Below are 25,111 nucleotides of genomic sequence, written 5' to 3' on the forward strand. Positions count from 1 at the left end.
TAGAGGAGACAGGTAGCAGTGTCAGTAGTGCCGGAGAGTAGGGTAGAGGAGACAGGTAGCAGTGTCTGTAGTGCAGGAGTGTAGGGTAGAGGAGACAGGTAGTAGTGTCAGTAGTGCGGGAGTGTAGGGTAGAGGAGACAGGTAGTAGTGCAGGAGTGTAGGGTAGAGGTGACAGGTAGTAGTGTCAGCAGTGTCAGGAGTGTAGGGTAGAGGAGACAGGTAGTAGTGTCAGCAGTGCAGGAGTGTAGGGTAGAGGAGACAGGTAGCAGTGTCAGCAGTGCAGGAGTGTAGGGTAGAGGAGACAGGTAGCAGTGTCAGCATTGCAGGAGTGTAGGGTAGAGGAGACAGGTAGCAGTGTCAGCAGTGCAGGAGTGTAGGGTAGAGGAGACAGGTAGTAGTGCCAGCAGAGCAGGAGTGTAGGGTAGAGGAGACAGGTAGCAGTGTCAGCAGTGCAGGAGTGTAGGGTAGAGGAGACAGGTAGCAGTGTCAGGAGTGTAGGGTAGAGGAGACAGGTAGTAGTGTCATTAGTGCAGGAGTGTAGGGTACAATAGACAGGTAGTAGTGTCAGTAGTGCAGGAGTGTAGGGTAGAGGAGACAAGTAGCAGTGTCAGCAGTGCAGGAGTGTAGGGTAGAGTAGACAGGTAGTAGTGTCAGCAGTGTGGGAGTGTAGGGTAGAGGAGATACAGGAGTGTAGGGTAGAGGAGACAGGTAGCAGTGTCAGTAGTGCAGGAGTGTAGGGTAGAGGAGACAGGTAGTAGTGTCAGTAGTGCAGGAGTGTAGGGTACAATAGACAGGTAGTAGTGTCAGTAGTGCAGGAGTGTAGGGTAGAGGAGACAGGTAGCAGTGTCAGTAGTGCAGGTGTGTAGGGTAGAGGAGACAGGTAGCAGTGTCAGCAGTGTAGGAGTGTAGGGTAGAGGAGACAGGTAGTAGTGTCAGCAGTGCAGGAGTGTAGGGTAGAGGAGACAGGTAGCAGTGTCAGCAGTGCAGGAGTGTAGGGTAGAGGAGACAGGTAGCAGTGTCAGCAGTGCAGGAGTGTAGGGTAGAGGAGACAGGTAGTCGTGTCAGGAGTGCAGGAGTGTAGGGTAGAGGATACAGGTAGCAGTGTCAGCAGTGCAGGAGTGTAGGGTAGAGGAGACAGGTAGTCGTGTCAGGAGTGCAGGAGTGTAGGGTAGAGGATACAGGTAGCAGTGTCAGGAGTGTAGGGTAGAGGAGACAGGTAGTAGTGTCAGTAGTGCAGGAGTGTAGGGTACAATAGACAGGTAGTAGTGTCAGGAGTGCAGGAGTGTAGGGTAGAGGAGACAGGTAGCAGTGTCAGGAGTGTAGGGTAGAGGAGACAGGTAGTAGTGTCAGTAGTGCAGGAGTGTAGGGTAGAGGAGACAGGTAGTAGTGTCAGGAGTGTAGGGTAGAGGAGACAGGTAGTAGTGTCAGCAGTGCAGGAGTGTAGGGTACAATAGACAGGTAGTAGTGTCAGTAGTGCAGGAGTGTAGGGTAGAGGAGACAGGTAGTAGTGTCAGCAGTGCAGGAGTGTAGGGTAGAGGAGACAGGTAGTAGTGTCAGCAGTGCAGGAGTGTAGGGTAGAGGAGACAGGTAGCAGTGTCAGCAGTGCAGGAGTGTAGGGTAGAGGAGACAGGTAGCAGTGTCAGCAGTGCAGGAGTGTTGGGTAGAGGAGACAGGTAGCAGTTTCAGGAGTGTAGGGTAGAGGAGACAGGTAGTAGTGTCAGTAGTGCGGGAGTGTAGGGTAGAGGAGACAGGTAGTAGTGCAGGAGTGTAGGGTAGAGGAGACAGGTAGCAGTGTCAGCAGTGCAGGAGTGTAGGGTACAATAGACAGTTAGTAGTGCAGGAGTGTAGGGTAGAGGTGACAGGTAGTAGTGTCAGCAGTGTCAGGAGTGTAGGGTAGAGGAGACAGGTAGTAGTATCAGCAGTGCAGGAGTGTCGGGTAGAGGAGACAGGTAACAGTGTCAGCAGTGCTGGAGTGTAGAGTAGAGGAGACAGGTAGCAGTGTCAGGGGTGTAGGGTAGAGGAGACAGTGTCAGCAGTGCAGGAGTGTAGGGTACAATAGACAGGTAGTAGTGTTAGTAGTGCAGGAGTGTAGGGTAGAGGAGACAGGTAGTAGTGTCAGCAGTGCAGGAGTGTAGAGTACAATAGACAGGTAGTAGTGTCAGTAGTGCAGGAGTGTAGGGTAGAGGAGACAGGTAGCAGTGTCAGCATTGCAGGAGTGTAGGGTAGAAAAGACAGGAAGCAGATTCAGCAGTGCAGGAGTGTAGGGTAGAGGAGACAGGTAGTAGTGTGAGCAGTGCAGGAGTGTAGGGTAGAGGAGACAGGTAGTAGTGTCAGTACTGCAGGAGTGTAGGGTAGAGGAGACAGGTAGCAGTGTCAGCAGTGCAGGAGTGTAGGGTAGAGGAGACAGGTAGCAGTGTCAGTACTGCAGGAGTGTAGGGTAGAGGAGACAGGTAGCAGTGTCAGCAGTGCAGGAGTGTAGGGTAGAGGAGACAGGTAGCAGTGTCAGTACTGCAGGAGTGTAGGGTAGAGGAGACAGGTAGCAGTGTCAGCAGTGCAGGAGTGTAGAGTATAGGAGACAGGTAGCAGTGTCAGTAGTGCAGGAGTGTAGGGTAGAGGAGACAGGTAGCAGTGTCAGCAGTGCAGCAGTGTAGGGTAGAGGAGACAGGTAGCAGTGTCAGCAGTGCAGGAGTGTAGGGTAGAGGAGACAGGTAGCAGTGTCAGTACTGCAGGAGTGTAGGGTAGAGGAGACAGGTAGCAGTGTCAGCAGTGCAGGAGTGTAGGGTAGAGGAGACAGGTAGCAGTGTCAGCAGTACAGGAGTGTAGGGTAGAGGAGACAGGTAGCAGTGTCAGTACTGCAGGAGTGTAGGGTAGAGGAGACAGGTAGCAGTGTCAGCAGTGCAGGAGTGTAGGGTAGAGGAGACAGGTAGCAGTGTCAGTACTGCAGGAGTGTAGGGTAGAGGAGACAGGTAGCAGTGTCAGCAGTGCTGGAGTGTAGGGTACCAGAGACACAAAGCAATATCAGCACAGTTAAACAGTTGGGGTACTTTTCATATGGGATGGACGTACCTCAGTTTCTGATGTTCCTCCTCCTGCAGAGTAGCAAATTCTTTCCACTGGAAATGCACAATGATGTCACTGCGGTTGCATAAGGTGACCTGCCTCTGATTGGCTAATGACAGGAAAGTCTTTTCTATGGTCAGTGAATTCTTGTCTAATCGCACATTAATGTCAGTGGCGGCTCCATACAGACTGACATGAATGTCCTCCGCTGAGAAAGACAACAAAGATATTACAATTGGATGTTGGTGAGGCTAGAAACAGACTAGATACTATGTGTGACTTTACATGGCCTTAGTCTCCTACACTAGGTGTACATGTGCCAGTACTGGTCAGTGTGTGACATTACATGGCCTTAGTCTCCTACACTAGGTGTACATGTGCCAGTACTGGTCAGTGTGTGACGTTACATGGCCTTAGTCTCCTACACTAGGTGTACATGTGCCAGTACTGGTCAGTGTGTGACGTTACATGGCCTTAGTCTCCTACACTAGGTGTACATGTGCCAGTACTGGTCAGTGTGTGACGTTACATGGCCTTAGTCTCCTACACTAGGTGTACATGTGCCAGTACTGGTCAGTGTGTGACATTACATGGCCTTAGTCTCCTACACTAGGTGTACATGTGCCAGTACTGGTCAGTGTGTGACATTACATGGCCTTAGTCTCCTACACTAGGTGTACATGTGCAAGTACTGGTCAGTGTGTGACATTACATGGCCTTAGTCTCCTACACTAGGTGTACATGTGTCAGTACTGGTCAGTGTGTGACGTTACATGGCCTTAGTCTCCTACACTAGGTGTACATGTGCCAGTACTGGTCAGTGTGTGACGTTACATGGCCTTAGTCTCCTACACTAGGTGTACATGTGCCAGTACTGGTCAGTGTGTGACGTTACATGGCCTTAGTCTCCTACACTAGGTGTACATGTGCCAGTACTGGTCAGTGTGTGACGTTACATGGCCTTAGTCTCCTACACTAGGTGTACATGTGCCAGTACTGGTCAGTGTGTGACATTACATGGCCTTAGTCTCCTACACTAGGTGTACATGTGCCAGTACTGGTCAGTGTGTGACATTACATGGCCTTAGTCTCCTACACTAGGTGTACATGTGCAAGTACTGGTCAGTGTGTGACATTACATGGCCTTAGTCTCCTACACTAGGTGTACATGTGTCAGTACTGGTCAGTGTGTGACGTTACATGGCCTTAGTCTCCTACACTAGGTGTACATGTGCCAGTACTGGTCAGTGTGTGACGTTACATGGCCTTAGTCTCCTACACTAGGTGTACATGTGCCAGTACTGGTCAGTGTGTGACATTACATGGCCTTAGTCTCCTACACTAGGTGTACATGTGCCAGTAGAGGTCTGTGCATAACGTTACATGGACTCTATATAAAGGTGGAGCAGCTGTTGTATTGATACATGACTATAAGAGGTGTGAGGTGAAGGTAACATTAGATACGTTATCACATCCCTGACCGCGGAGCTCAGAAGCTGTTTCCTGGCATGAGGATCACTCACCTGTATCATAATGGACGACCAGATCCTGCTTATGATCTCCCACCTCCATAGGCTGGAACTCCAGTGTAACCTGCATACTGTCCCCGACATCCAGCGTTCCGGACACCGGCGCCACGCCGAACGGCCTGGAACACAACGCCATCGTTAGCATGCTTTTTCCGGAGTCCATGTGGTAATTACTACACTTTGGGCCTGATTCAGAGACGCACACACAGCGCCAATGTTCACAGAGTTCAGCGATTTCTTGTTACTAGGTGTGCGCAAAAATCCATAAATACTCCTATGGCGCATGCGTTATACGGCGTTTACACACAAAGGCGCTGTTGCGAGTGAGATGAACGGTACCAGAGAGGTCTTGGGCGGTGACTGAACAGACGCTAGGAGATGGTCCGTCTTGTGGGCGTGTCGCTGGAGTGATTACTCAGAGGCGTAATTACTCACATTGGAGGCCACACTCAGACGGAGAATCTGCATTGGGCGCTGCGCTGGCAGATGATGGGACTGATGGTGGACTCTAATGATGCACCAGGCGGTATTACAGCGTCTACAGATGCTCAGAGTGGGCGTCTCAGTCCTGGCACATACATGCGCATAGCTGTACACCAGAGATGGCATTTGTAGCACCATGGATAACCTGGCGACGGGTGACCGCCACTTCTGAATCAGGCCGCAGTCTCAACTTAATATGTCCCTGGCGCTAATATGAGCCCGTTCTCTGCGGACGCTGCTCTGAGACCAGATGAGATTTCCGTACCTCTGCGTCAGGAGATGGAAGCGAGCCTCACGGTTCCCAATGTTCCGCACCAGGAGAGTTTTCTGGGAGTTGTACTTGACAGGAGAGACCTGGAAACTTATCTGATCTGGGAAGTCCAGCAAAGCGCGCGCGCCAATCGCTCGGATGGGGACCACAAACTTCTCCCGCTCCGTAACGCAAATTAATTCATGGAAATAATCCTGGAGGAAGAACACACCATGCTGAGAGGTTCTCATCCTGACAAACATACTCTCTCAGTGAGGAACAGGAGCTTGTAATAAATAGTAATCAGTCACAGTCGTAAAGAAAAAATCTGATTTATATTAATCTCAAACAATTTATCAACAAATCAACAAAACATAGGACATCAAACCTCCCCTGAGCACAAGTGCAATAGAAAATAAAGTTAGTTTTCTGGTACATTTGGGGCTTAATGTGCTGTACCTGGACAGTTTGTAGAGGACTCACAGTGACGGGCAGGTCCCAGGTTCTAATCGTCGCTCTGTAAGGGGAACATTGATGCTGCTTTGTACATTTATCCTACAGTCACGTCTCTACTGCTCTCATGATATAATACGTTGTGGCTGTAGTGAACATTTATACAGCAGATGCCCTAACCCCACTTCTGCTACTGCTGTAATGCTATACTGTAATTCTGTACTATACCATAATTCTATACTATAATTCTGTACTATACTATACTGTAATTCTGTACTATACTATACTGTAATTCTGTACTATACCATAATTCTATACTATACTATAATACTATACTGTAATTCTGTACTATACTATAATTCTATACTATACTATAATACTATACTGTAATTCTGTACTATACTATAATTCTATACTATAACACTATACTGTAATTCTGTACTATACTATAATTCTATACTATAATTCTGTACTATACTATAATACTATACTGTAATTCTGTACTATACTATAATTCTATACTATAACACTATACTGTAATTCTGTACTATACTATAATTCTATACTATAATTCTGTACTATACTATAATACTATACTGTAATTCTGTACTATACTATAATTCTATACTATAACACTATACTGTAATTCTGTACTATACTATAATTCTATACTATAATTCTGTACTATACTATAATACTATACTGTAATTCTGTACTATACTATAATTCTATACTATAACTATACTGTAATTCTGTACTATACTATAATTCTGTTCTATACTATACTGTAATTCTGTACTATACTATATACTATAATTCTGTATTATACTATAATACTATACTATAATTCTATACTATACTGTAAATCTGTACTATACTATAATACTATATTGTAATTCTGTACTATACTATAATTCTATACTATAATACTATACTGTAATTCTGTACTATATTGTAATTCTATACTATACTGTAAATCTGTACTATACTATAATTCTATACTGTAATTCTGTACTATACTATAATTTTATGCTATAATACTATACTGTAAATCTGTACTATACTATAATACTATACTGTAATTCTGTACTATACTATAATTTTATGCTATAATACTATACTGTAAATCTGTACTATACTATAATACTATACTGTAATTCTGTACTATACTATAATGCTATACTGTAATTCTGTTCTATACTATAATTCTATACTATAACACTATACTGTAATTTTGTACTATACTATAATTCTGTTCTATACTAATTCTATACTATACTGTAATTCTGTACTATACTATATACTATAATTCTGTATTATACTATAATACTATACGGTAATTCTGTACTATATTGTAATTCTATACTATACTGTAATTCTGTACTATTCTATATACTATAATTCTATACTATAATACTATACTGTAATTCTGTACTATACTATGATACTGTACTGTAATATACTATAATTCTATACTATACTGTAATTCTGTACTATACTATAATTTTATGCTATAATACTATACTGTAATTCTGTACTATACTGTAATTCTGTACTATACTATATAAAATAATTCTATACTATACTGTAATTCTGTACTATACTATAAATACTATACTATAATTCTATATACTATAATTCTGTACTATAATACTATACTGTAATTCTGTACTATACTATAATACTATACTGTAATTCTGTACTATACTGTCATTCTCTACTATAATACTATACTGTAATTCTGTACTATACTATATACTATAATTCTATACTATACTGTAATTCTGTAATATAATACTATACTATAATACTATACTGTAATTCTGTACTATATTGTAATTCTATACTATACTGTAATACTATACTGTAATTCTGTACTATACTATAATTCTATACTGTAATTCTGTACTATAATACTATACTGTAATTCTGTACTATACTATAATTCCATACTGTAATTCTGTACTATATTATAATTCTATACTATAATACTATACTGTAATTCTGTACTATTCTATACTATAATATTATACTGTAATTCTGTACTTTTCTATATACTATAATTCTATACTATACTGTAATTCTGTACTATTTCATATACTGTAATTCTATACTATATTATACTGTAATTCTGTACTATAGTATACATCTATACTATAATACTATACTATAATACTATACTGTAATTCTGTACTATTCTATATACTATAATTCTATACTATAATTCTGTACAATACTATAATACTATACTGTAATTCTGTACTATTCTATACTGTAATTCTGTACTATTCTATATACCATAATTCTATACTATACTGTAATTCTATACTATAATATTATACTGTGATTATGTACTATACTATAATACTATACTGTAATTCTATACTATTCTATATACTATAATTCTATACTATACTGTAATTGTATACTATAATACTATACAGTAATTCTGTACTATAGTATACTTCTATACTATAATACTATACTGTAATTCTGTACTATACTATAATTCTATACTATACTGTAATTCTGTACTATACTATAATTCTATACTGTAATTCTGTACTATACTATTATACTGTAATTCTGTACTTTTCTATATACTATAATTCTGTACTATTCTATATACTATAATTCTATACTATACTGTAATTCTGTACAATACTATAATACTATACTGTAATTCTGTACTATTCTATATACCATAATTCTATACTATAATTCTATACTATAATATTATACTGTGATTATGTACTATACTATAATACTATACTGTAATTCTGTACTATTCTATATACTATAATTCTATACTATACTGTAATTGTATACTATAATACTATACTGTAATTCTGTACTATAGTATACTTCTATACTATAATACTATACTGTAATTCTGTACTATAATACTATACTGTAATTTTATACTATAATACAGGTTGAGTCTCCCATATCCAAATATTCCGAAATACGGAATATTTTTAGCATGACTGAGATAGTGAAACCTTTGCTTTTTGATGATTCAACGTACGCAAACTTTGATTAAGGCAAAAATTATTAAAAATATAGTGTAAATATAACCTTTAGGCAGTGCGTAGAAGGTGTATATGAAACATAAATGAATTTCATGTATGTACACAAACTTTGAGCCACAAAATTATAAAAAATATTATATAAAATTATCTGCAGGCTGTGTGTATGATGTGTATATAATACATAACTACTTTCTGTGTTTAGATTTGGGTCCCTTTCCCAATATATTTCATTATGGTATGCAAGTATTCCAAAATACAGAATATTCCGATATCCAAAATACCCCTGGTCCCAAACATTTTGGATATGGGAGACTCAACCTGTGCTATACTGTAGTTCTGTACTATAATACTATACTGTAATTCTACACTGTAATTCCAAAGCTTGCATCCATTGAAGAAATACCATGGCTGTCTGGAGTTCCCAGAATTCGGTACCATTTTGGTTGGACTACCCAGATCCCGGGTTGGGTGATTCATATTTGTTTACATGCATTGTGTCAAGTGGTTTTCATGTACGTGTTTATAATCCTTAGTTTTTTTATAAAGTCGATACATACTACCCTATGAGTTTTTTCTGATCTTGTTTTTGGTGCTTGGCTGCATTCTGATATTGGAGGCTTTAAAGAAGTATTGGGTCTTGCTTCATCAAAATTACCAAACAGGTTTTGAAAATACTACACTATCAGCCCCTTCTTGTCTTGTTGATAGAAATATTTTATATATTATATATATATATATATATATATATATATATATATATATAGAAAAAATGGATGGGTACAGCGCCAATTTATGAGATATATTAAATAAATTTAAAATTAAGATTTAACCATTCAGTGGCTCCTCAGCCCATATATATTGTGGGCGTCAGCTCAGGGTAAATAAAACAATACTAGTGCAAGTGTTCGGAAACAAATAGACAAAATTGGAATTAACCCTTAAGCGACAGGTATACTCAGTGAAATGGATATTTTTGGGGAAAAAGTGACAAACAGCAAATATAAAGTGTCTAGTGCAATCACTGGAAATTCATAACATGCAATCAATAATCTGGTGAACCAACCAATAAATATATAAAATCAAAAAAGTGCCTGTGCGTTATCAATAAATATATAAATAAATATGTATATAAATAATCGACGATAATCGATGTTATGAATTTCCAGTGATTGCACTAGACACTTTATATTTGCTGTTTGTCACTTTATCCCCAAAAATATTCATTTCACTGAGTATACCTGTCGCTTAAGGGTTAATTCCAATTTTGTATATATATATATATATATATATATATACATACATACATACATACAGTCAGGTGCATAAATATTGGGACATTGACAGAATTTTCATATTTTGGCCTCTAGTCACCACCACAATGTGCTTTACCTGCAGACTTTCAGATTTAATTTGAGGGTAATTACATCCAAATCAGGTGAACGGTGTAGGAATTACAACAGTTTCTATATGTGTCTCCCACTTTTTAAGGGGCCAAAAGTAATGAGACTATCAACTCAAAAGCTATTTCATGGACAGGTGTGGGCTATTCCCTCGTTATTTCATTATCAATTAAGCAGGTAAAAGGTCTGGAGTTGATTCTAGGTGTGACATTTGCATTTGGAATCAGTTGCTGTCGACTCTCAATAAGAGATCCAAAGAGCTGTCACTATCAGTGAAGCAAGCCATCATTAGGCTGAAAAATCAAAACAAACCCATCAGAGAGATAGCAAAAACATTAGGTGTGGCCAAATCAACTGTTTGGAACATTCTTAAAAAGAAAGAACGCACCAGAGAGCTCAGCAACACCAAAAGACTCGGAAGACCACGGAAAACAACTGTGATGGATGACAGAAGACTGGTGAAGAAAAACCCCTTCACAACAGTTGGCCAAATCAAGAACACTCTCCAGGAGGTAGGTGTATATGTGTCAAAGTCAACAATCAAGAGAAGACTTCACAAGAGTGAATATAGAGGGTTCACCACAAGATGTAAACCATTGGTGAGCAACCAAAAACAGGAAGACCAGATTATAGTTTGCCAAACAACATCTAAAAAAGCCATTACAGTTCTGGAACAACATCCTATGGACAGATGAGACAAAGATCAACTTGTACCAGAGTGATGGGAAGAGAAGAGTATGGAGAAGGAAAGGAACTGCTCATGATCCAAAACATACCACCTCATCAGTGAAGCATAGTGGTGGTAGTGTCATGGCGTGGGCATGTATGGCTGCCAATGGAACTGGTTCCCTTGTATTTATTGTTGATGTGACTGCTGACAAAAGCAGCAGAATGAATTCTGAAGTGTTTCGGGCGATATTATATGCTCATATTCAGTCAAGTGCTTCAGAACTCATTGGACGGTGCTTCATAGTGCAGATGAACAATGACCCGAAGCATACTGCAAAAGCAACCAAAAAGTTTTTTAAGGCTAAAAAGTGGAATGTTATGCAATGGCCAAGTCAATCCCCTGACCTGAATCCGATTGAGCATGCATTTCATTTGATGAAGACAAAACTGAAGGGAAAATGCCCCAAGAACAAGCAGGAACTGAAGACAATTGCAGTAGAGGCCTGGCAGAGCATCACCAGGGATGAAACCCAGCGTCTGGTGATGTCTATGCGTTCCAGACTTCAGACTGTAATTGCCTGCAAAGGATTTGCAACAAAGTATTAAAAAGTGAAAGTTAGATTTCGGATTGTTTAGTTTGTCCCATTACTTTTGGCCCCTTAAAAAGTGGGAGGCACATATAGAAACCGTTGTAATTCCTACACCGTTCACCTGATTTGGATGTAATTACCCTCAAATTAAATCTGAAAGTCTGCAGGTAAAGCACATCTTGTTTGTTTCATTTCAAAGCCATTGTGGTGGTGAATAGAGGCCAAAATATGAAAATTCTGTCAATGTCCCAATATTTATGCACCTGACATATATATATATATACACATATACATACACATATACATACACACATACACACACACACTTGAATGTTGAAATGTGCCTGGAAGGATTACAGCAGTGCCCTGAAACATGTCCCCCCCACTCTCAGGATTAATGTGAGACATATACTAGATAAAAGAAGGAATAATATACAATTGCAGGACTCCTAATCTTACAAAAGCAGATGGAGTGATATTGGGGCAGTGCAAACAAATGAGGGCGAGCACCTGTGTGCGCGGGGTGACAGACACACGGTCTGTGCACATTATCTCTGCTTAGCTAGTGAGGCCCAAGTCTAGTACAGGTCATAGGCTGTAAAGCACAAACTTATTGCTGTGGAAGGATGGGCGCACAAAGACGCCTGCTCACACATTACTTCATGGGTTTATTGTACAAGCACCAGTTCCTTCCACCACAGCAGATTACCTACTGAAAGTCAATCTGAGTTTCCCTTTAATCAATAATGCATAGTAATCTCAGCCATGGAACAAGACACTGCAGCAGCTGCTATTCCTGAGGTCGTGGTCTGTGACAGCCATGCACCCAGAGCCATACTTGGCAGCTTCTGCACAGACTGCGCCACAAGTAGAGGGCAGAACACAGCTCAGAGGGTGCTGTCCCTCATTACACTACGCTGAAGGGATTCTGACCGGCAGCAGAGGTCCAGCTGGCAGGGGAAGGAAGGGACCTCTCCTTAATTCACATCTCTAGACGCAAGACGACACTTAACCCAAACATTTTACCCGCTACAAGTTCCATTTCCCTCTATCCAATGCTGATGAGATTTCCTAAACCCAGGCCCCATAATATTCCTATCTGAACCAGATTCCGGAGCACCCTCTCTCCTCCATATACAGAGTACACTCTGCAATATGGTCTCACAACCATTGGTATGATGATTCCACTCTATAGCCTGCCGCCTGTAATATGGTCTCACAACCATTGGTATGATGACTCATCACTATAGCCTGCGCCTGTAATATGGTCTCACAACCATTGGTATGATGACTCATCACTATAGCCTGCGCCTGTAATATGGTCTCACAACCATTGGTATGATGATTCATCACTATAGCCTGCCGCCTGTAATATGGTCTCACAACCATTGGCATGATGATTCCACTCTATAGCCTGCCGCCTGTAATATGGTCTCACAACCACTGGTATGATGATTCCACTCTATAGCCTGCCACCTGTAATATGGTCTCACAACCATTGGTATGATGACTCATCACTATAGCCTGCCGCCTGTAATATGGTCTCAAAACCATTGGTATGATGATTCATCACTATAGCCTGCCGCCTGTAATATGGTCTCACAACCATTGGTATGATGATTCCACTCTATAGCCTGCCGCCTGTAATATGGTCTCACAACCATTGGTATGATGATTCATCACTATAGCCTGCCGCCTGGAATATGGTCTCACAACCATTGGTATGATGATTCCACTCTATAGCCTGCCACCTGTAATATGGTCTCACAACCACTGGTATGATGATTCCACTCTATAGCCTGCCACCTGTAATATGGTCTCACAACCATTGGTATGATGACTCATCACTATAGCCTGCCGCCTGTAATATGGTCTCACAACCATTGGTATGATGATTCATCACTATAGCCTGCCGCCTGTAATATGGTCTCACAACCATTGGTATGATGATTCCACTCTATAGCCTGCCGCCTGTAATATGGTCTCACAACTACTGGTATGATGATTCCACTCTATAGCCTGCCACCTGTAATATGGTCTCACAACCATTGGTATGATGACTCATCACTATAGCCTGCCGCCTGTAATATGGTCTCAAAACCATTGGTATGATGATTCATCACTATAGCCTGCCGCCTGTAATATGGTCTCACAACCATTGGTATGATGATTCCACTCTATAGCCTGCCGCCTGTAATATGGTCTCACAACCATTGGTATGATGATTCATCACTATAGCCTGCCGCCTGGAATATGGTCTCACAACCATTGGTATGATGATTCCACTCTATAGCCTGCCGCCTGTAATATGGTCTCACAACCACTGGTATGATGATTCCACTCTATAGCCTGCCACCTGTAATATGGTCTCACAACCATTGGTATGATGACTCATCACTATAGCCTGCCGCCTGTAATATGGTCTCACAACCATTGGTATGATGATTCATCACTATAGCCTGCCGCCTGTAATATGGTCTCACAACCATTGGTATGATGATTCCACTCTATAGCCTGCCGCCTGTAATATGGTCTCACAACCATTGGTATGATGACTCATCACTATAGCCTGCCGCCTGTAATATGGTCTCACAACCATTGGTATGATGATTCCACTCTATAGCCTGCCGCCTGTAATATGGTCTCACAACCACTGGTATGATGATTCCACTCTATAGCCTGCCACCTGTAATATGGTCTCACAACTATTGGTATGATGACTCATCACTATAGCCTGCCACCTGTAATATGGTCTCACAACCATTGGTATGATGATTCCACTCTATAGCCTGCCACCTGTAATATGGTCTCACAACCATTGGTATGATGATTCATCACTATAGCCTGCCGCCTGTAATATGGTCTCACAACCATTGGTATGATGATTCCACTCTATAGCCTGCCACCTGTAATATGGTCTCACAACCATTGGTATGATGACTCATCACTATAGCCTGCCACCTGTAATATGGTCTCACAACCATTGGTTTGATAATTCCTCTCTATAGCCTGCCACCTGTAATATGGTCTCACAACCATTGGTATGATGACTCATCACTATAGCCTGCCGCCTGTAATATGGTCTCACAACCATTGGTATGATGACTCATCACTATAACCTGCCACCTGTAATATGGTCTCACAACCATTGGTATGACTCATCACTATAGCCTGCCACCTGTAATATGGTCTCACAACCATTGGTATGATGATTCCACTCTATAGCCTGCCGCCTGTAATATGGTCTCACAACCATTGGTATGATGACTCATCACTATAGCCTGCCGCCTGTAATATGGTCTCACAACCATTGGTATGATGACTCATCACTATAGCCTGCCGCCTGTAATATGATCTCACAACCATTGGTTTGATAATTCCTCTCTATAGCCTGCCGCCTGTAAGCTCTGTAATATAGTCTCACAACAATTGGTACGATGACTCATCACTATAGCCTGCCACCTGTAATATGGTCTCACAACCATTGGTATGATGACTGATCACTATAGCCTGCGCCTGTAAGCTCTGTATTATGGTCTCACAACCATTGGTATGATGATTCATCACTATAGCCTGCCGCCTGTAAGCTCTGTATTATGGTCTCACAACCATTGGTATGATGACTCATCACTATAGCCTGCAACCTGTAAGCTCTGTAATATGGTCCATGATGTGATGTGACCACTGCAGTACATAGCTCTATGGTCCATGATGTGATGTCACCACTGCAGTACATAGCTCTATGGTCCATGATGTGATGTCACCACTGCAGTACATAGCTCTATGATCCATGATGTGATGCCACCACTGCAGGACGTAGTCTATGGTCCATGATGTGATGTCACCACCGCAGGACGTAACACTATGGTCCATGATGTGATGTCACAACTGCAGTACATAGCTCTATGGTCCATGATGTGATGTCACCACTGCAGGATGCAGTCTATGATCCATGATGTGATGTCACCACTGCAGGGCGTAGCTCTATGATCCATGATGTGATGTTACCACTGCAGGACGTAGTCTATGGTCCATGATGTGATGTCACCACTGCAGGACGTAGCTCTATGGTCCATAATGTGATGTCACCACCGCAGGACGTAACACTATGGTCCATGATGTGATGTCACAACTGCAGTACATAGCTCTATGGTCCATGATGTGATGTCACCACTGCAGGACGCAGTCTATGGTCCATGATGTGATGTCACCACTGCAGGACGCAGTCTATGGTCCATGATGTGATGTCACCACTGCAGTACATAGCTCTATGATCCATGATGTGATGCCACCACTGCAATACATAGCTTTATGGTCCATGATGTGATGTCACCACTGCAGGATGCAGTCTATGGTCCATGATGTGATGTCACCACTGCAGGATGCAGTCTATGGTCCATGATGTGATGTCACAACTGCAGTACATAGCTCTATGGTCCATGATGTGATGTCACCACTGCAGGACGCAGTCTATGGTCCATGATGTGATGTCACCACTGCAGGACATAGCTCTGTGGTCCATGATGTGATGTCACCACTGCAGGACATAGCTCTGTGGTCCATGATGTGATGTCTCCACTGCAGGACATAGCTCTATGATCCACGATGTGACGTCACCACTGCAGGACATAGCTCTATGGTCCATGATGTGATGTCACCACTGCAGGACATAGCTCTATGGTCCATGATGTGATGTCATCACTGCAGGACATAGCTCTGTGGTCCATGATGTGATGTCTCCACTGCAGGACATAGCTCTATGATCCACGATGTGATGTCACCACTGCAGGACATAGCTCTATGGTCCATGATGTGATGTCACCACTGCAGGACATAGCTCTATGGTCCATGATGTGATGTCATCACTGCAGGACATAGCTCTGTGGTCCATGATGTGATGTCTCCACTGCAGGACATAGCTCTATGGTCCATGATGTGATGCCACCACTGCAGGATGTAGCTCTATGGTCCATGATGTGATGTCACCACTGCAGTACATAGCTCTATGATCCATGATGTGATGCCACCACTGCAGGACGTAGTCTATGGTCCATGATGTGATGTCACCACCGCAGGACGTAACACTATGGTCCATGATGTGATGTCACAACTGCAGTACATAGCTCTATGGTCCATGATGTGATGTCACCACTGCAGGATGCAGTCTATGGTCCATGATGTGATGTCACCACTGCAGGACATAGCTCTATGATCCATGATGTGATGTCACCACTGCAATACATAGCTCTATGGTCCATGATGTGATGTCACCACTGCAGGATGCAGTCTATGGTCCATGATGTGATGTCACCACTGCAGGATGCAGTCTATGGTCCATGATGTGATGTCACAACTGCAGTACATAGCTCTATGGTCCATGATGTGATGTCACCACTGCAGGACGCAGTCTATGGTCCATGATGTGATGTCACCACTGCAGGACGCAGTCTATGGTCCATGATGTGATGTCACCACTGCAGGACATAGCTCTGTGGTCCATGATGTGATGTCACCACTGCAGGACATAGCTCTGTGGTCCATGATGCGATGTCTCCACTGCAGGACATAGCTCTATGATCCACGATGTGACGTCACCACTGCAGGACATAGCTCTATGGTCCATGATGTGATGTCACCACTGCAGGACATAGCTCTATGATCCACGATGTGATGTCACCACTGCAGGACATAGCCTATGGTCCACGATGTGATGTCACCACTGCAGGACATAGCTCTATGGTCCATGATGTGATGTCATCACTGCAGGACATAGCTCTGTGGTCCATGATGTGATGTCTCCACTGCAGGACATAGCTCTATGGTCCATGATGTGATGCCACCACTGCAGGATGTAGCTCTATGGTCCATGATGTGATGTCACCACTGCAGGATGTAGCTCTATGGTCCATGATGTAATCAGAGTAGGACACAGTCTATGGAGTCTGTGATGGTGGTAACATAAAGGGTTAGGAGGAATAGGAGCACTTGTGTTATCTGCCAATCCCATTAGATACTACCCTCGGGAGTGTGCCGACCACACACGGGAAAACCTGTTTGTTATATGAGGTGATGCAATGGAGTATCTCAGACTTTCTAAGACATTACAGCCCCATAGAGATTAGATTCCCCAGGTTCTGTTATGGCGACAAGATGTTTGGTTAAAAAAACTTTAAAAACAAAGTTGCTTAAAGGGAAATGGGCATTAGAGAGATTACTGCAATAGTGTACAATGGCCTCCCTAAGCTTGGCAGTGGGGTTCCTGTATAAAGAGATGATGCCGAGAGAGCCTGTCTACTGTCCCATCTATTAGGAAGCCCCTGGTATACTGGGCAGGAAGAAGAACCCCGCACTCTCGTCGTCCATCCAGCAGGAAGGGAGGATGGCAACATATCGATAGTGTAATGCTGACCGCACAATGCCGATGGCGTAGTCATGTGATTTTAGCATTTTAACAGTGTTGGCATTCCATCATGTTTAAAGTTACACTGTCGACACAGCTAACATGCTATAAATGACATTACCTTCAAGTCGGCATTGTGTGGTCGACAGTATATAGAGCCTGATTCAGCAAGGAAAGCAGTTGCTAATACGCATGCAATCGTCCGATTAATTCGCATTGCGCAAGCATCGCAGTGCGCGACTAGCAATTGCAATGGGAACTGCGTTTGCAGAGGCTACGACGACCCAGAGCAGAGTGATGACAGGAAGTGCTATTTGTGGGTGGTGACGGGGGGGGGGGGGGGCGGGTGGTCGGGCAAACGCAGGCGTGCCAGTGTGTTGCAGGGGCGTGCATAAATTAGCCACTTCGTGGATATACACAGCCTGAGGCCTCACAGCGTGCGCTGAAGTGAGCAGTTCCTGAGTGAGGTCTGACCTGCCTTACTGTGCGTATGGGTCCGATGTTACCGGTTCTTTCTCTATGTTGCCCTAGTATAAGGATGTGTGTAAGGGGAAGTTAGCAGTTCCTGAGTGTGGTCTGACCTGCCTTACTGTGCGTATGGGTCCCATATTACCGGTTCTTTCTCTATATTGCCCTAGTATAAGGATGTGTGTAAGGGGAAGTTAGCAGTTCCTGAGTGAGGTCTGACCTGCCTTACTGTGCGTATGGGTCCCATGTTACCGGTTCTTTCTCTATGTTGCCCTAGTATAAGGATGTGTGTAAGGGGAAGTTAGCAGTTCCTGAGTGAGGTCTGACCTGCCTTACTGTGCGAATGGGTCTGATGTTACCGATTATTTCTCTATGTTGCCCTAGTATAAGGATGTGTGTAAGGGGAAGTTAGCAGTTCCTGAGTGAGGTCTGACCTGCCTTACTGTGCGTATGGGTCCGATGTTACCGATTATTTCTCTATGTTGCCCTAGTATAAGGATGTGTGTAAGGGGAAGTTAGCAGTTCCTGAGTGAGGCCTGACATGCCTTACTGTGCGTATGGGTCCCATGTTACCGGTTCTTTCTCTATGTTGCCCTAGTATAAGGATGTGTGTAAGGGGAAGTTAGCAGTTCCTGAGTGAGGTCTGACATGCCTTACTGTGCGTATGGGTCCGACGTTACCGGTTATTTCTCTATGTTGCCCTAGTATAAGGATGTGTGTAAGGGGAAGTTAGCAGTTCCTGAGTGAGGCCTGACCTGCCTTACTGTGCGTATGGGTCCGATGTTACCGGTTATTTCTCTATGTTGCCCTAGTATAAGGATGTGTGTAAGGGGAAGTTAGCAGTTCCTGAGTGAGGCCTGACCTGCCTTACTGTGCGTATGGGTCCGATGTTACCGATTATTTCTCTATGTTGCCCTAGTATACGGATGTGTGTAAGGGGAAGTTAGCAGTTCCTGAGTGAGGCCTGACCTGCCTTACTGTGCGTATGGGTCCGATGTTACCGATTATTTCTCTATGTTGCCCTAGTATAAGGATGTGTGTCAGGGGAAGTTAGCAGTTCCTGAGTGAGGTCTGACCTGCCTTACTGTGCGTATGGGTCCGATGTTACCGATTATTTCTCTATGTTGCCCTAGTATAAGGATGTATGTAAGGGGAAGTTAGCAGTTCCTGAGTGAGGCCTGACCTGCCTTACTGTGCGTATGGGTCCGATGTTACCGATTATTTCTCTATGTTGCCCTAGTATAAGGATGTGTGTAAGGGGAAGTTAGCAGTTCCTGAGTGAGGCCTGACATGCCTTACTGTGCGTATGGGTCCGATGTTACCGGTTATTTCTCTATGTTGCCCTAGTATTACGGATGTGTGTAAGGGGAAGTTAGCAGTTCCTGAGTGAGGTCTGACCTGCCTTACTGTGCGTATGGGTCCCATGTTACCGATTATTTCTCTATGTTGCCCTAGTATTACGGAGGTATGTAAGGGGAAGTTAGCAGTTCCTGAGTGAGGCCTGACCTGCCTTACTGTGCGGATGGGTCCGATGTTACCGGTTATTTCTCTATGTTGCCCTAGTATAAGGATGTGTGTAAGGGGAAGTTAGCAGTTCCTGAGTGAGGCCTGACCTGCCTTACTGTGCGTATGGGTCCGATGTTACCGGTTCTTTCTCTATATTATCGTAGTATAAGGATGTGTGTCAGGGGAAGTTAGCAGTTCCTGAGTGAGGTCTGACCTGCCTTACTGTGCGTATGGGTCCCATGTTACCGATTATTTCTCTATGTTGCCCTAGTATAAGGATGTGTGTAAGGGGAAGTTAGCAGTTCCTGAGTGAGGCCTGACCTGCCTTACTGTGCGTATGGGTCCGATGTTACCGATTATTTCTCTATGTTGCCCTAGTATTACGGAGGTATGTAAGGGGAAGTTAGCAGTTCCTAAGTGAGGCCTGACCTGCCTTACTGTGCGTATGGGTCCCATGTTACCGGTTCTTTCTCTATGTTGCCCTAGTATAAGGATGTGTGTAAGGGGAAGTTAGCAGTTCCTGAGTGTGGTCTGACCTGCCTTACTGTGCGTATGGGTCCGATGTTACCGGTTATTTCTCTATGTTGCCCTAGTATAAGGAGGTGTGTAAGGGGAAGTTAGCAGTTCCTGAGTGAGGCCTGACATGCCTTACTGTGCGTATGGGTCCGATGTTACCGATTATTTCTCTGTGTTGCCCTAGTATAAGGATGTGTGTAAGGGGAAGTTAGCAGTTCCTGAGAGAGGCCTGACATGCCTTACTGTGCGTATGGGTCCGATGTTACCGATTATTTCTCTATGTTGCCCTAGTATAAGGATGTGTGTAAGGGGAAGTTAGCAGTTCCTGAGAGAGGCCTGACCTGCCTTACTGTGCGTATGGGTCCGATGTTACCGATTATTTCTCTATGTTGCCCTAGTATAAGGATGTGTGTAAGGGGAAGTTAGCAGTTCCTGAGAGAGGCCTGACATGCCTTACTGTGCGTATGGGTCCGATGTTACCGATTATTTCTCTATGTTGCCCTAGTATAAGGATGTGTGTAAGGGGAAGTTAGCAGTTCCTGAGTGAGGCCTGACCTGCCTTACTGTGCGTATGGGTCCGATGTTACCGATTATTTCTCTATGTTGCCCTAGTATAAGGATGTGTGTAAGGGGAAGTTAGCAGTTCCTGAGTGAGGTCTGACCTGCCTTACTGTGCATATGGGTCCCATGTTACCGATTATTTCTCTATGTTGCCCTAGTATTACGGAGGTATGTAAGGGGAAGTGAGCAGTTCCTGAGTGAGGTCTGACCTGCCTTACTGTGCGTATGGGTCCCATGTTACCGATTATTTCTCTATGTTGCCCTAGTATAAGGATGTGTGTAAGGGGAAGTGAGCAGTTCCTGAGTGAGGCCTGACCTGCCTTACTGTGCGTATGGGTCCGACGTTACCGGTTATTTCTCTATGTTGCCCTAGTATAAGGATGTGTGTAAGGGGAAGTTAGCAGTTCCTGAGTGAGGTCTGACCTGCCTTACTGTGCGTATGGGTCCGATGTTACCGATTATTTCTCTATGTTACCCTAGTATAAGGATGTGTGTAAAGGGAAGATAGCAGTTCCTGAGTGAGGCCTGACCTGCCTTACTGTGCGGATGGGTCCGATGTTACCGATTATTTCTCTATGTTGCCCTAGTATAAGGATGTGTGTAAGGGGAAGTTAGCAGTTCCTCAGTGAGGCCTGACCTGCCTTACTGTGCGAATGGGTCCGATGTTACCGATTATTTCTCTATGTTGCCCTAGTATAACGGATGTGTGTAAGGGGAAGTTAGCAGTTCCTGAGTGAGGTCTGACCTGCCTTACTGTGCGTATGGGTCCGATGTTACCGATTATTTCTCTATGTTGCCCTAGTATAAGGATGTGTGTAAGGGGAAGTTAGCAGTTCCTGAGTGAGGCCTGACCTGCCTTACTGTGCGTATGGGTCCGATGTTACCGATTATTTCTCTATGTTACCCTAGTATAAGGATGTGTGTAAAGGGAAGATAGCAGTTCCTGAGTGAGGCCTGACCTGCCTTACTGTGCGTATGGGTCCGATGTTACCGATTATTTCTCTATGTTGCCCTAGTATAAGGATGTGTGTAAGGGGAAGTTAGCAGTTCCTCAGTGAGGCCTGACCTGCCTTACTGTGCGAATGGGTCCGATGTTACCGATTATTTCTCTATGTTGCCCTAGTATAACGGATGTGTGTAAGGGGAAGTTAGCAGTTCCTGAGTGAGGTCTGACCTGCCTTACTGTGCGTATGGGTCCGATGTTACCGATTATTTCTCTATGTTGCCCTAGTATAAGGATGTGTGTAAGGGGAAGTTAGCAGTTCCTGAGTGAGGTTTGACCTGCCTTACTGTGCGTATGGGTCCGATGTTACCGATTATTTCTCTATGTTGCCCTAGTATAAGGATGTGTGTAAGGGGATGTTAGCAGTTCCTGAGTGAGGTCTGACCTGCCTTACTGTGCGTATGGGTCCGATGTTACCGATTATTTCTCTATGTTGCCCTAGTATAAGGATGTATGTAAGGGGAAGTTAGCAGTTCCTGAGAGAGGCCTGACCTGCCTTACTGTGCGTATGCGTCCGATGTTACCGGTTCTTTCTCTATGTTGCCCTAGTATAAGGATGTGTGTAAGGGGAAGTTAGCAGTTCCTGAGTGAGGTCTGACCTGCCTTACTGTGCGTATGGGTCCGATGTTACCGGTTCTTTCTCTATGTTGCCCTAGTATTACGGATGTGTGTAAGGGGAAGTTAGCAGTTCCTGAGTGAGGTCTGACCTGCCTTACTGTGTCTATGGGTCCCATGTTACCGGTTATTTCTCTATGTTGCCCTAGTATAAGGATGTGTGTAAGGGGAAGTTAGCAGTTCCTGAGTGAGGCCTGACCTGCCTTACTGTGCGTATGGGTCCGATGTTACCGGTTCTTTCTCTATGTTGCCCTAGTATTACGGAGGTGTGTAAGGGGGAGTGGGTGTCATAATGTCAGGCTGTGATCGCAATGCGATTGCAAATATGTACATATCACCGCTGATATTAGCTACTGCGTAGCCTGTGTATTAGCAGAATAGCGATCCTTACTGAGTCAGGCCCATAGTCAACAATTCATGCAATGCCGATGTCAGCATAGCGGAGTGATACTCTATTACTGCAGGTGCGACAGGAAACATCGCTCGCTAGTTCCGCCACTGACTATCCGGTTACCTTGTTCTCCTCGGGGGTAAATAGGATGCGGAATGTGGACGCCATCCCCGGAGCCACTTTGCTGCACACGTCATTGGGGCTGATGATCTGAAAGTAGGGCGAACTCTCTTGAATGACTTTTATGAGCCGTGGAACCTGGGAGAATAAACCAGCGCACATTGTCAGACTCACCACTAGCCACCAGGGGAGTCGCATTACCTGACACGAATCCAGTACCGGGAAGTCACCCCAGGGCCATGCACACGCTGCTTATTAGCTGAGCTCTGTTACTGGATGTTTGGCTGCAGTCACTAATGAAGCATTTCTATTACCCTAACAAACCTCCCAGGATTTCTCCCTCCCCCCCCCCTGCTGCAGCATGTATCTAATGGGCAAAGGGATAGGTGTTAGTGCTGTTACTTAGCGGAGTGACACCATTATCTGGCCGACACTGGCGTCACTTTACCATATAGTATAACATTATATAACAAGAGATATGGTAAGAACTTACCTTTGTTATCTCTGTTTCTACGAAGTCCATAGGGTCCACAGGGTTGACCTTGGGGTATAGGTTGGGAACCAAATCCGGGCACCACGCAGTTAAAGCTTTTAGCTCCCAGGATGCACTGGGTCCACTCTCCCTATAACCCCACCCCCAAGCCAGAGGCACCTCAGTTTGTAAGTAGCCAAAGGCCGGAGGAGGAGAGAAAAAGAGAGAGAAAACTGGAACACTCAATAACCATACTCACAGAAATGGGAGACGGAAAACCGGTGACCAGCCACACAGCCCATATGAAACCAGGTGCGTCAGGGCGGGCGCTCTGTGGACCCTATGGACTTCGTAGAAACAGAGATAACAAAGGTAAGTTCTTACCATATCTCTTGTTTTCTACTTCAGGGTCCATAGGGGGTCCACAGGGTTGACCTTGGGGATGTCCCAAAGCAGTTCAACCAAGGGTGGGGACGCTCCTGTGCTGAGAGGAGAATCCGTCGCCAAAAAGGAAGCATCCTGAGAGGCAAAGGAAACCAATGCCTAGAACCTTAAAAAGGTGTGGACAGAAGACCACGTGGCCACCTAGTAAGGTAAAACAGCCGAGGCGCCACAGCGAGCCGCCCACGAGGGTTACATGGCCCGAGAAAAAACAAGCATCAACAACAGAAAGGCCTACCCATGGGTAGACCCCTGAAGAAGACCTACAAAGCCATCCAGCCAACATTTGGTTATAGGCCGGCCATCCTTTCCTGTGAAAACCAGAAATCTCAGACCACCAATAATGAGTCCGATTTCCGTAAGGAACCTGAACGGATAACATAAATCCAAAGAGGCCGGACCACAGTCAATGAGGCCACACCAGCCGAGAGGACTGGGGACTGAATGGCCGTACCATAAGTTCCAGAATAATATGGAACCTAAAAACCACTAAGAAGAAACACAGGGCGAGAGCAACTCACACCCTGACATGATGCCCTCCAGAAGAGGGAGCCACATGAGAACGCTCCCAATTCAGACACTCTCCTGGTTGATATAAACACCCTGAGATAAAGAGAGAGCCTAAGCAATAGACCATGTAATGGCTATCACAACCAGCGGTTCCATTGACTGTCCCCGGAGGGAACGAAGAACCACTACTAATTCCCAAACAGTCCCTACGGAGGACAAATGGAGGCATAATCCAGAAAACACTCCAAAGGATGAACTGGATACCAGAGCGGAGCAATTCCATATCTTAATCATACTGACAGTGTAGAGATCCGCACTGTCAGGAAGGCCAGGCCGAGGGTGAAACCCAAGCCAGCCGGAAGGAATGCCAGAATATCTGGAAATCCTGGACACCGGAGGATCGTATCGACAGGTATAATACCATAAGAATTATGGCTGCCACAGTTTGTGGTAGGTCCCAGCAAAAGCTGATCCATGTGCTCTAATCATTCCAACGATGACAAAGCCAGGGAAGCCGTAAGATCACTGTAGGGACGCAGTCAAAGACAAACGACCCAGGTCCAAGGCAAACCCCAGGACCCTGAGACAACAGATCTGGGCAGTGAAGCATCAGGAATGGAGTATCGATGGAGAGACTCCGAA

The 25,111-nt window shown here is 44.1% G+C and overlaps 1 protein-coding gene across 1 annotated transcript in view; it reads right to left on the minus strand.

The window, feature by feature from the left end:
- HYDIN (HYDIN axonemal central pair apparatus protein) overlaps positions 1 to 25,111 on the minus strand; it is a 329,731-nt gene that overhangs the window by 259,836 nt on the left and 44,784 nt on the right. The window contains 4 exon segments of the mRNA XM_088455949.1: positions 3,067 to 3,268; positions 4,584 to 4,708; positions 5,338 to 5,537; positions 23,050 to 23,184. Of these exon segments, the coding sequence (XP_088312075.1) occupies positions 3,067 to 3,268; positions 4,584 to 4,708; positions 5,338 to 5,537; positions 23,050 to 23,184 (662 nt within the window).

This window comes from Taudactylus pleione, unplaced genomic scaffold, assembly GCF_031769625.1.
Source record: "Taudactylus pleione unplaced genomic scaffold, aTauple2 ptg000681l, whole genome shotgun sequence".
NCBI classification, from domain to species: domain Eukaryota; kingdom Metazoa; phylum Chordata; class Amphibia; order Anura; family Myobatrachidae; genus Taudactylus; species Taudactylus pleione.